Genomic DNA, 13,903 nt, shown 5'->3' with positions numbered 1-13,903 from the left:
CCCAGAGTCTCCTCACACCGATTTATTCAAACAAAAATAATGGAGAGGGTGCAATTCAAAAATGTGTCCGATGCCCTTGGCTGGCAGACTGCACCACAGCTGTGACATGGGTCTGTTCCTTCGAATATGTCCCTTTGACTGGCATGGATCGAGTTTCTGCTCATGCCTGAAGGCAGAATCAGCTGTGCCTTTATTTATACTAACAATATAAATGTTAGACAGGCTTCTCTATCATCCCTGGGACAGGCCCAACAGGCAGATGGGATGCCCGATATGAAGGGTTCTGTATCATCTCTCCACCTGGCTGAAGGCGGTGGCTTTAAGGCACAGGGGACAATGGTGACAAGTTCCTGCCCGGCGCAGCAGGCACATCTCCTCTGTGAGCGCCCCACTTTCCCAGGTGCCCTGGCATAATAGGTACATGGCTCTTCAAATGGAGCTGAACAACAAGGACGATGGTTCATCTAGCTTGGAGGTGTCACCAAGGTTAACTAGGCCAATGGCTTGAACCGGAAATGCTTTCATGAAGGAAAAAAGACAGGCTACCATTACAGGAGACTCTCTTCTGAGAGGAACAGAAGGCCCAATATGTAGACCAGATCTGCTTCTTAGTGAAGTCTGTTGCCTGCCTAGAGCCCAGGTTAAAGATGTGAGGAGAAAGCTTCCTACCCTGGTACAGCCCTCAGATTATTATCCATTATTGATTTTTCAGGTAGGCAGCAATGAAACTGCAACAAGAAGTTCAAGGGCAATCAAGAAAGACTTCAGAGCCTTGTGACAACTGGTTAAGGGATCAGGAGGGACACGAGTAGAGTTCTTCTCTATTCTCCCAGTTGCAGCGAACAATGAAGGAAGAAGCAAGAATAGCCAGCAGATCAATACCTGGATCCGAGTCTGGTGTCCCCAGCAGAATTTGGGTGGATTTGATCATGCATCATAACACCAGGCCTGCTGGAGACAGATGGGGTACACCTGTCTCAAAGGGGAAAAGGATCTTTGCACAGGAGTTAGCAGAGCTCACTGAAAGAGCTTTAAACTAGATTTGAAGGGAGAAACAGGTAAAACTAAGCTTGCTAGAGAGAACCCTGGGGACAGCATGCTTATGTTTGAGAGATGGTATGCTAGCAAGGGCCTTTGGTCTGCCATCTCAATGGAGGTACTGGATGGAGACCCATGAAACAGCAAAGACTCAACAGTTATTGATGTGTTAGAAACCATGGAATTGCCTGAGAACAGTCACACAGGAATTACGGCTTCTCCCCTTCACAAAGATGGTGGGATCAATAGCTCAGCTGAAGTGCATCTGCACCAATGCATACAGCACAGGCAACAAACCACCATTGTGCAGTGGGAAAATCATGAGATGGTTACCATCAGGGAAACATGGTGGGATGAGTCACAAAACTGGAGTGCCATAACGGATGACTACAAACTCTTCAGAAGGGATAGGCAAAGAAGGAGAGGCGGTGGGGTAGCCCTGTATGTTACGGAGTGTTTTGGCTGTCTAGAGCTTGATGATGGTGAAGTGGTTATGGGTAAAAATACGGGGCAAAGCCAACAAGGTAGAAGAAAAGGAGGCTCAGGGGACACCTTATCACTCGCTACAACTACCTGAAAGGTAGCAAGGTGGGTGTTGTGTCTTCTCCCAAGTACCAAGTGATAGGACAAGAGGAAATGGCCTCAAGTTGTGCCAGGGGAGGTTTAGATTGGATACTAGGAAAAACTTCTTCACCAGAAGGGTTTTTAGACATTGGAAAAGGCTGCCCAGGGGAGTGGTTGAATCACTGTTCCTGGAGGTATTTAAAAGATGTGTAGATGTGGCACACGGGGACATGGTTTAGCGGTGGGCTTGGCAGTGTCGGATTAATAGTTTGAATTGGTCTTTTCCCATCTAAATGATTCCGTGATTCTATGACCTTGGAAAACTTAAAAGTTGTGTTGTTTGAAGATACTTCATCAAGTCACCTAGCTCCAGTGATGAAATTGACCCATCAGCAATTAATTAAATCAAGGCTCACTGTAAAGATCAGATGAGAAATAATGAGAACAGTCACCTGGGATGAAGCAGAGAAGTTCTAATCCCATAAACTGGGTATCATTACATTGCCCTGCAGTGATATACCTATGACATCCTAACAGCTATTGTTACTATTCTGTTTGACTTAAGACTTGGGTCCACTTTTTCTTTGGGTATTCCTAGAGAAGTCAAAGTTCTGATAAAGTCATAGCAGGTGGGTGAACTGCTGTCTTCAGAAGAGTTAACCAAGGACCTGCTAGAATCTTCCTCTTTCCCAAAAGAGACAGAAGAATAAGTTAATTTCTGGAGCTAACTATATAATTTCTGTATAATTTCTCAGTGTTCTTGGTTAATATGTACTACTAAAATTTCTATTCCACAAAAAATGCTTCCTGTCTGAAATCACTAATAATTCTCATTTGTGCAGGACTTAAGGGATAAAATTATTTTTGTAGTCAGCAATTTCCTTAAACTCCTTTGTATTGGTGTTCAGAAACAATTAGCAGTCTCTAATGGAGGAAGAGTAATTATTTGGCTTTTTAACAAATGCACAGTGAATCCCTGCCAGAGACCTTGGGTTTGGGGGCCTGTTAATTTTCAATTCTTTGTTTAATCCTCAAGGCTAAACTGAAAACATAGCCTCCACACTTTCTATTTTTTTCTTTCTTTTGCAATAAATATTATTATGGATATACAGGTCTCACAAGTTAAACTGAAAATCCAAGTAAGGGGTTTTTTAAAATGTATTTTAGAACGGGTAAGACTGTTACCAAAATTCTGTAGGCCATCTTCTTAAAAAAAGGGTCCCAAAACCTCACTTAAATAACACCCTCAGGAACTACTAGCGTGGGTTTCAACAACAATATGTACCGATCAAGTCACCGAATTAACCTTGTTAGTGGATGCAACAACTTTTTGTTAGTACAACCCACTTTCTGAACAAGTATTTGGAATGATTATTAGCATCTGATTGATGTAGGAAAAATCTTATTTTAACTGACGCTAAAGTATGTAAGCTCTTTTCCTGTAAAGCACAGTGCTCTGTCCAGTGCTAAAGTTATGCTTTCATCTGGTTATCTTTCAAGGCAACCTGGGTGGTCACAAAAAGCACTTGACATCTTGATGCACTTCAGCAGTTTTACATATACACAAACTTTGTAGAAAAATAAATTTGTCATTCGTCACCACATATGTTGATGTGAGGAGTGAGGTTCCTGTGGCTATAGCTCCTGTGCTGCTCAGACCTTTCTCATTCTCCCTCCCTCCGCTGCCTCCTTCTTTCTCCCTTTTACCTCTTTCACTTTTTCCAATTAAACAAAGTTTCCTCAGGTTTCAGGCAACTACAAGGGACTTGCTCTGCAGAATATGCTAATCATTTGCACTAGCTGCAAACTCATGTCAAAAAAAGTCTTTGTGCTGACTTCTTATATGGGCCGAACAGTTAGAGTATCTAATCTGTTATCGCTGTTCAGCAGCCAGTCTTGGCAACTGCGATCTGTTCTGCTTTGCTTTGGGGAATGTGATAAAGAGCAAGAAACAGCTGGTTTAAGAAAGCCTTAGAAACATCTCTTAGTTTATAAAGACAATAATAATATTTTCATATTTGAACGGGTTGAGATACATGTTAAACCACAGTAAAGGGACAAAGTAAGTAAATTCAAAATGTTTTCTCAAGTCAATAAAAGAACACTGCAAAAAATTCCCTTCACTCTTGAGACTTCAGACAAAACAAGTACACACGCAATTAAAAAGCCCTCCTCCAAATCTCATCCACTTAAACTATCCCCTTTACTCAGATATGTTTATATTACATTACAAAGCTGTGTTCACATGTCAAAAAAAGACTACTCACAAATTCATTTTTCATATTGTTATCAACTCTTTTTTTCCAGTCTGTGTTGCTAGTTAAAAACAAAATAATCTTAACCAGTTTAATTATTTTCTCCTGTGTGGCATTATTCCTAAGTAGTGTTTGGACGGGGAAAAAAGCATAGTTTAAAAATGACAGTCTCAAACATATAAATAATTTACTATTGAGAATACCAAAGATGTTATTTAATATAATAGTGGTTTAAGATGATATTTCTAAAAGAGCCGTCTTCTGTGGTTATTTTGTTGATACAGCTACAAGTGATAGCACACATTTGGTGACTGCCCAGGTCAAATTCTGGTTTTGGTTACGTCCAGCTAACTCTACTAACTGAGGAAGTGTTAGGTTAGTTAAGAATTTGGTTGTTAACAGCATGTTGGAAATGATTCAGAGATCACAGGAGTCTATCACATAGCTCCCTTTGATTTCAATGGGCTCCAAACCCTGGGGAAAAAACATCAGTTTCTAGGGTAACAAAACCAGAAAAAACACTTTACTTTTACTCATCAGCTTCTAGAGTCTACAGCAAACAGCCAGCATCCTTTACGCATGCGCTTTAAAGTCATCTACCGTTCAGAATAGCCTTTTGGATGGCCAAGGGCTTGTTTACACAGTGGGAATGAACACGCTGCTATTTCGGCAAAGGTAACAGTTTCAGGTGCCTTTGACAACAGACAATCCTGTGTTTCACAGACAGTTTAATAGGAGTCTGGCAAGAAAGAACTGAAAACGTTTCCCTCGCTACTCAAGATGTGCAGTGAAGGACCTGAGATACCCTGTCTTTGCTATATGAACACTTCAAAACAAGACATCGTTTAGCCCCGAATTTTGTTATAGGTTTTACCTGGTATGTGACCTCTGCAAGTATAAAAGAATTCTTTACAATAGTCTTTGCACAGGTAGGGAAGAGTTAGTTCTCTTTCAGGTGTTTCCCCCTTCTCAGGTGAGTGGAACAGATTCTGAGCGTGAGGTGAGCAGTGTGCACATTTGATTTCCTCCAGTAGCTTCGCACATTCTGTGTTGTTGGTAACAGAAATTATCTGCAAGCCACAAACCAGAGACAAATAAACATATGACCTGTTTCCTCTTCTTACACACACACACACAAAAAAGCATGATCTACTGTAATAAATAATGCTAGCAGAACCGATACAGTTAGTATAAATGCGTCATGTTTCATGTCACCACTTCAGAAGTACAGAAGTTATCGCTATGCAATGTGCAATATGTCATTAGTACAGTGAGATTTTAAGCACTTGTTTCTCTTTCTCAGATAGAAATAATAGTACTCAAGTTATTCTGTGGACTCATGCCTGCAATCTCTTAATCACGTAGGTAACCTTGGAACTAGAGGGAACCTTTACATAGAGAGAAGCTGCAGCAGCAGGCCTTCTGTCTGCTTTGCTCATGAGAAATACTTAAAACCCTAACTTTTAAGGTGGCCTGTTCAAGTGTTTAGAGACCAAGATTTAAAGCTCCACCATCAAAACACATCAGGAAAATCCTATCTAGGCAATTGTTAAATAGGTGTATCTTGAATGAGATACTGTAGGTCGGCTGCCAAAATGACTGCTGTGGCGTTCAGCAGGTGCCTTGGATTCTTCATGCTTTAAATGCTGCTCTGCTTTTTTCCTCTCTCTAATGCAAACTGCTTGGAGGTAGAACAAGCTGTATGTTTTCAGACGTTTCTTTTTAGAAGAGAAAAAGTAGAATTTGTGTGTAACATCTTGTTTGTCTCAATATTGGAACTGTAAGTTTATCCTGAAAAAAGCGCATATATTATGCATAGTACTTGAAGAAGCACGAAACCACAGCTGATGATGTGTTTAAATAAACACAGGAGCCTAAGGAGCACAATGTCATCAAATCATGAAAAATAATGGAAAACAGCATAGTCGTCTTTATTAGTCTTTGAATGCAGTGCACTTTGTTAATCTATTGTTAACCACATGGATTGTTTTTTGATCATTCATCCCAATGGTGGGTAGTGAGAAATGTGTTCTCAGTTGAGAGGGGCTGAATCTGATCCAATGCAAAAACAAAGCTCAGGTTCTTTCTGCTACTTGTTTAATGTCACTACAAACAAAGACTGCAAGACACTTAAATTAGGAAATATTCTGTATTTATATTCTGTAGAATGTGTAAATATTTATAAGTAGCACATTCGAAAATATGGACAGGGTTTTGCTATAATTGGTATCTCTAGTTGATTTGTAGAAGGACTGTCTAATGTCATTCTCTTGCAATGTAACATTAGAGGGAATTATCTAAATTACTTTTGAAAAAATGTTATTGAATGCATGAAGACTCTTGTCATGTTTGAGTATGCTGTCTCGTAGGTCGTCTCCCTTCTAGGATGCAGGACTGCATCAGAGCACAGTTCTGAACTCAGTGCTTTATTTACAGATCATAATCACGTAAACCCCAAACACTTGAGACAAATACACTCTCCAACAGATACGTATTCAAAATACTACAGAATATATGGCCTTCACAGTTAGATAAAATCTGATTTTAAGGAACCTTAATGTAGAAGAAAACCTTCTTCCAGGAAAATTTAGTTTTCCCATACATATGTTGTCAGAAGACCATCTGAAAAGCATACCAAGGTTTAATGGCATAAGGTGGCCCACTGATTAGAAGAGTATCATTTGGCTCCTACCCTTTTTCTGGAAGAGCTGCCATTGGGTTCAGAAAGAACTCCAGATTTACCACTATCATTAAAGGCATTAAATGTTCTGGGGTTTAGACTCTGTTCTCAGACTATCCATGGATTAACAGCACCTGCAACTAAGTAATGTGAGTAATGTCTGCTATGTATGGCTTCTTATCTCTCTTCAGGCCCTTCTTGGGAATATAATTGTCTCACATCTTCTTTTGTAATGTTTGTTTTGGTTTGTTTTTTTCTAATTTGTTTTTATTTTTGTCTTTTAAACCTCGAAGACATCAACCAATTCATTGTATGTTGCATGTATGGCAAAAGGTTTGAATTGGCCCTGAATTTTTGAGGTATGACTTCCTTAGCCCCAGCCCCTTCTCTCCTGAAAAAGTGTTGATTCCTTTTTGCTGGACTGCTCATTTGGGCCACAGCAGCAGAACTGATAGCCTTGGTCTACTACAATGAACTATAACCAAAGTACATAATAACTAAAACTTTGAACTTAATACTGCTTAGGATTGCAATCCAGGTAGTAGAGAACAGACTTTATATGCTTGCAGCAATCCACACTGCTGAGGCAATCTTCTGCATTAGCCAGACTTGCTTAAGGGCTGATGGCACGCCAACCTTGGTACCTTATGCTGCTGGGGTTCTGATGGGATGTGGCCTGGGTAATTCAGTCAAGTCACTGTCTGCCAAACAGAATAAAGTCTGAAGCCAATAGGGGATGATTGAAAGCACTTTCCATAAATGTCACTTTTAAAGAACTTTGTGTCACCAAGAAGCTGGGAGTTCTCCTCAAGTAAGGATGAAATGACCTATTTTGGTGTTTCCACCAAGGGAAAGCGCAACATGCCTACAGACTCTTTAAAATACTTCACTACATTCAATAGTATCACTTGCTTTGCAAATATCTCAGATGTTTCCATCAGGGAGTTGGTCTCAGGAAGTGGGCTTTCTTGTGGTAGTAGTATGATGGTGTGTTTAGAAGTACAAGTAAACACAAGGTATTACTAGGTAAATACTCAAGTGTGTTTATTGAATTAACTCCACAGTGATGCAGATAGAAAACTGCATTTCTACTGGAAGTCTTCAGCATGCATTGTGAACGGTGGAAAAAAACCCCCAAAATTACAGGATAGCAAAGCTAATTTACTGTTTCTTGTGGAAAACGTAATTGACGTTGCCTGGTGATACAGGAGAAGTAATGCTTGCCAACATTTCAGTCCTCAAAGTTAAGACAAAAGGATCCTAATCCCCCTGAGCAGCTGCTATCCAGGAATTAACCACAGGAATTCACCCCCTCATGTCATTTCTGGAATGAATCTTGGTCATATAATAGCTAATCGGAAGATTGAGGAATGAGAGTCAATCAATTATCTGAAAATCAAGTACAATGTTATTTAACTTTTAGAATGCTTAAAGAAAATAGAGTAGTAACATTTGCTCTGTGTGAGGTCTGATGTGTAACTGTCCTGGCTGGGAGATAGGACAACCGTTCTATTCTGAATTTCAGCAAATTGATAACGTATTTATCCTGGAATATATGAAACCAGTTTTAAGCAAAAGCTGAAATGCTTATATCAATGAAGCTTTTTCTGTTGGATCTTTACTTTGAAAATGACCTTAAAGTTGACAATGGCTTTGGTCTTTTGAAGAAATGTAAACTAATTTCCTGCTTTAATTTTTAAAGTTGTATGTGAAACCATCAAACTGCAGTGGTTTAAACTAGCTGTGCTCTGGAAAATATGTAAAACTTCCAAACATTTATTGCAACATGCCTAATAATGATTATGCCTACTGCTGACTAATTTACAACATCTGTAAGATCATCCTTTAATCTCTAGCCACATGAAAGTAAAACGGGGAGACGAAAGGTAAGATAAATCCTGGAATGCACAGGAAAGCACAGCGTGCTAAACTGGTGTGTTCACAAAAAGAATCGTGCAAGAAGAAGAAACAGAGGACGACACAATAGACACAGATTCTTTATGTTGAGTACTGTCGTCTGTTTCGCGTACTCTGTCATATCAAGTTTGAGAAAGGCAGGACAATTTTTATGTTAACAGGAAAAAAAAAAAAAACAACCCAGTGAAATAAGTCATTTCATTAAGCTGTATTTGATACACAATCATTTATGTCTAAAAATCATATGCTTACGAGATTGTTCAGCTGTTGGGTTGAACATATGCTTCTTCTGCATTATAGTGCTGGATTATGTCATTAAAGAGTTCGGTTTCAATTTTAGGGTAATATGTAAATAGATCATTGTACTAAGGCAGCTGTTAAAGGGACCCCAAGATGAGTTATTTGTTTAGTTGGATGTGCTCAACAATAGCCTTTGTTCGGGAAAGAGCCAGAGCAAACAAATGATTGTAGAAGGGCACACTTGAAAACAATTACTTTTCACCCATTCCTTGACAGCCTTGGCTGTGAAACCATCCAAGGTAGAGAGGACTTCTTTGCTTGTAGGGCTGTAAGCAAACTTTGAGCAAAACTGATATTACAATGTTCCACTGGGATGCAGTAGCCCTTGACAAACAAGGGGATACTGCAGAAAACGAGAAGAGAAAGAGTTAAATGTCAACCACAGGATGTGAAGATCTTACTGGAGCCACTGCAGTGTTACGTCTGCTCAATATGGTAGCTCCATTTTTGTTCCCCAAAGTGCAGCCAATGGTAGTGTTTTCATTATAATCACAGATCAGTTATTTGGTCAAAAATTCTCAAAAGATCTGGCATTTCAACCAAGAAACTCTCATAATAATGTCTACTGATCTTGCTCAATGATTGTTTTTTAAAGAAGATTCAGATTTGTTAATGCCACAGCCACGCCATAGTGTAGATAAATGACAGACTTCAAAATAACTGGTTTGGGAACTGTAGTAGAACACACCTTTAAAAATGCATATTTAGAAAAGTTCCATTCAAATGTATTCCCTAATAGTTTGCCATGTCTTTTATGGAATGACCACCTCATTCTGTCACATATAAATGACACACACTGTGACATGTTTTCTAAGCACACACTGATACGATAAAGCAGATTTGCAAGTTTCAGAAACATTAATCTTCAAGTGAAAACCAGTCTGATTTTAAAACCCTGTAAAAAATTGTTCCTTTAAAAGTGTAATTTATATTAAAAAAACCCAGGTTCAACAGATCAGAAATATCCACTATGACATATAAGGCCAATTCCTCATGTATATATCAGGTTGTTAGTAAAAAACCCCAACAACAACAAAACCAACAACAAAAACCAAACACCAAAGGGAATTAAAAGGTATTTTCAAAGAATAAAGAGAATAAACCCTTCAGCTGCCTGCAGATTGAAAACTAACCAAAATTCAACTCCCAGTTTACTGCATTCAGGCAATTACTAGAAGGGTCTCCAAGCTCTGAATAATCCCAGTAGCATATATGCCACTGAGACACTGCAAACAGGGTGAATTAAGGACATATTTTCCAGTCCTTTTTCTTTCTTTTTTTTCTCTCTCCCTGTTCCCAGCTAGATCTTTCAGGTTATCTGTGTGTGGTTAGTTTATAGTTTAATTCAATTATCACACAGGAGCTTAATGACACCGTCTCTAGACAACATGAAGAAATATATCTGCCTTGAATCTCAAAGTGCTGCTGCATATGGTATGAATAAAGAGAGATCTGCAGCTGAAAACCTGCAGTAAGACAGTTCTCACTCATCTGGGAATAGAGGGGGTAGGACAAATGCTCCCTCAAAAGGCATGAACATTTGGACAGAGCTGGGGACTGAAGGAGAATGATGTTCTCCAGTTTCACCCATTAGTGAACCAACTAACAAACACAATGGTGTTGTTGTTATTCTTTTGCCATAAGCAACAGGACTCTGTGTGTGGGCAGCAGTTTAGTGGGGAGGAGGATAAGTCGACCCCTTTTTGTCCTATTGATTTTTTCCTATTTGCATGACTTGAGCAAATTAAATGATGCAATATGGCTTTTTGTTACAAAACAAAGTGAGAGATACCACCCAGACACATATGTTGATTCGTAGAAGCTGTTTACATGAGAATGGAGTGAAATCTACCGTGAACTGAGCATAAAAATTCGATTCAGGCTGGGTATTTTTTTTTTTATTATGCTTGGGCCAGCAAGAGTGAAACACAAGTTTTCCAAGAGCCTCTCAGACCTTGACAACTACAGAGTTGTAACTGAGGAATTCTTAATTAAACCTGAACCAGGATTTAAAAAAAAAAAAAAAAAAAAAGAAAGAAAATCCCCCCACCTCAAACCAACAAAACACCCCGAAAAAAATAATAAAATACACCTGATTGTTTATTTCGCGTGCAGTGATTCTTAATGACATTGTTCAGCAGCCTCCCTCCCTGCGCACATCCCTGGCTGCAGCGCTGGCCATGGCAGCAGCGTTTATCAATGCCGCTCCCGCGGGTCAGGCACCACCAAGGCGTCCGAAAGCCTTAAGCAACAGGCTGAGGACCAGGATTTAACTTGTTACAGGCAGCAGAGAACGGGCACTTTTAAGGCACCGGTGAGCAGAGGTGCTGCTCTTCGCAGGGCCGCTGCCAGGTGATGTGAGGAGGAAGGCGTATCTCACGGCACACCTCGGGCGAGAAACCGCTCTTGGACCCGGGTCCCGCAGCAGAAACTGCGGGGGTCTTTTGCAGCCCAGACACGTAACCGTGAGTAATACGTGGGCCCCGAGGAGGCTGGTGATGACGAAGTTCTGGTACACCAGCACCGTCTCCCATCCGAAGCCCTTCCCGACTAAACATGTGGAGCAGACTGGACGTGATTTTTCACCCCAGAAAAAATAAACCGGAAACCACCGCCAAGTGATCGTACAGCCCGAGCGCTGCCAGTGCCCGGACGGCAGCCAGAGCCCGTCCAGCTCCTCCACCTTTCCCCGGAGCCGCGCCCGAGCAGCGGTACCCGCGGGCGGCCCGGCCCCGCTGCACCGGCCCGCCGCGGCGCCCCGGGACCGGAGCCGGGCACCGGGGCCGCGGCCACCGCCGGCAACTCTGGCGTTGCGGACGCAAAGTAACTTCCACGCACGGCCGTCGGCGAGCGAAGCGCTCTCCCCGCGGAGCGCCCGTCCTCTCCCGGGCAGCGGATTCGCCGCCGGGCTCCCCGCGTGTCCCGCGGAAAGAAATCACGCACCAGTGGCACGGTTCTGCTTCTTCTTCGCCTCCCGCACAGAAGCGGTCGCCCCCCCGCCGCTGCAGCCCCCCGCCCGGGAAGGCGGCAGGTTAGCGTCTGGTGCGCGGAGCCCGCGCGGAAAAAGAGACACCCCCCCCCCCATCACCACCACCCCCAAAAAAGCCCAAAGCCCCGAACCTCCCCCAAGCCCCAAAGCAGCCTTAGGTGGTGCCTACCTTCGCCTCGGCGTGCAGCAGCCCCTGCGCGTCAGTGCGGGAGCAGCAGGACAGGCGGGGGTAGAGGCCGCGGCACATCGCCTCCCCGCCGCCCGGGGCCTCCGGGGACAGCACCCGCCGGTCGCGCTTCTTCAGCCGCCGCGGCGGGGTCCCGTTGAGGCACCTTCTCCTCCGGGCGCCGCTCTCCCCAAACTTGGCATCCCCCTCGAAGAAGCACAGAACCACGGCCACCAGCAGCAGCTTAAACGGCAGCATCTTGAGCATCATGCCTGAGGGAGCGTGTGAATGCACCCGAAAAAGGGGGGGGTGGGGGGAGAAGGAGGGGAATCCCACTGACTTTTCTTTGCACTTAGGATCAGGAAACCACCTCCCTCCCTCAGAAGGGGAAAGTCTGGAGGAGAATAGTAACGGTGGCGATTAAAAAGCCTACGGAGGAAAAAGCACTTCGGTCACCCCCGCTTCCGAAAAAGGCGGACGCGAAAAGGCAGGAACGGGGGAACGAGCCGCCCCGAGCCCCGGCGCGGCCGGAGGATGCTCGGAGCCGGCGAAGTTGTGCAAGCGGCACAGGTTTAGCAGCTGCCGCTGCCGCGCCGAGGCGCCGAGACTCGGGGCGGGCCGGGCAGCGGGCGGCGGCAGCAGCCCTTCACTTGTCGTCCCATAGGAAGGGTGTCCCCGAGGTGGGACGGCGGCGGCGGCCGGGCCGGGCGATGCCCCCTCCGCTGCTGCCGGCGGCGGCTGCGGCTCACTAGGGCTCTCATGTTTCGCTCCCTCTTTTCTTCTTCTTTTTAAGCCGCGCGCGGGGAGGTGCTGCCACCGCGCGCCCTGCACGTCACCCGGCGGCACCGGCCGCGCGCGCCGCCCGCGCCGCCGTGGGGGCCCGGCGGGAAGCGGGAGCGGCGCGGGGCCGCGCCCGGCGCGAGGCGCGGAGCACGCGGCGGCGCCCCGCCCTGTAGCGGTCTGGCGGCGGCCCGGCGGGGGGGGGGGTCGCCTCGCCCCTCGCCGCCTCGGTCATCTGCCGCCCGGCATAAAGGGAGACAGGGCCCTCGGAGGGGGTGGGAGTCGGTGGAGTCGTGTCGGTGCCTGGCGGAAGGCGAGCGAGCGCTCTAGGTTGGTCCCGCTCCCCTGAGGGCTGAGGTGCTGCCCTGGGGCCGCGCCCGCCTGCTGCCGCTCCGACGCATCCCCCAGCGTCGCGGAAGGTTCCAGGGCGAAGCCTGACAGGCATCCGCGGCCGCGGGCAAAACCGCGGGAGCCGCCGTCAGCCTCTGGTGGCTTTTTGGCGGGGCTCCAGCACCCGTTCCTTCTACCGAAGGTGCAGCAGGATGGCCCCTCGGTGTCTGTCGGCGCAGTGACGTTCGCGCCCGCGTTCCCACCCTGCAGACCGAGTTCAAAGTGCCACCGGTTGGGAATGGCGGTGCCTGACGTGGCGGCGGTCGCTAACGGTAGGGTGTTCCTGTGTGTAGGGGACACCTGTGAGCGGGAAGAAAGAGTGGGAGGAACAGAGCATTCAGCACTCGGTGGAACAAAAGCACCTGGGAGGCCAGGAGCCAGCCGGAAAGGGAAAGTGTGAACAGGGGTGGAGTGAATTTGGGAAGGAGGAAGACGGAAGCCCAGGGAACACCAGCCCAGGGTAGAGGCCGAGGTCCCTGGGAAGGAGGTGGTATGGGGCCCCGCAGTGAGGAAGAAGGAGGTGTGAGCATCTGCCTGTGGGGGAAAGTCTTCAGGAGCAGTAGTAGTGGGGCTGCAGGAACAGCCATGGACTTGAGGGTCAAGGACAGCTGGACAAATAGAGCCCCAAGGTTTTCTTACCAGGCACTTGCTGCTGATGCCTGAAATAGAGGCAAAAGTGGCTTGCACCCAAAGAGCCCCCTTAGAAGGGAGAGAGGAGAAGTAGTATTGCATGGGATTCCTGATGTGCAGTAGCATTGTTTCTAAAGCAACTAGGGCCTGTTACTGTTCTCCTCACGTTTATTTTTAACCAAAGAAAACCAGTC

At 45.1% G+C, this 13,903-nt stretch overlaps 1 protein-coding gene across 1 annotated transcript in view; it reads right to left on the bottom strand.

Moving 5' to 3' along the window:
* Positions 1–12,179, bottom strand: part of HHIP (hedgehog interacting protein) — a gene marked incomplete at both ends in the record, with an annotated part of 69,780 nt that extends 57,601 nt beyond the window's left edge. The window contains 2 exons of the mRNA XM_084262863.1: positions 4,732–4,927; positions 11,913–12,179. Coding sequence (XP_084118989.1) covers positions 4,732–4,927; positions 11,913–12,179 — 463 coding nt within the window. The remainder of the gene's footprint in view (positions 1–4,731; positions 4,928–11,912) is intronic.
* Positions 12,180–13,903: the final 1,724 nt, after the last annotated feature.

Source organism: Gallinula chloropus, assembly GCF_964237585.1.
Source record: "Gallinula chloropus genome assembly, chromosome: 4".
Lineage (NCBI taxonomy): Eukaryota > Metazoa > Chordata > Aves > Gruiformes > Rallidae > Gallinula > Gallinula chloropus.
This window is presented reverse-complemented; position numbering and strand designations above follow the sequence as displayed.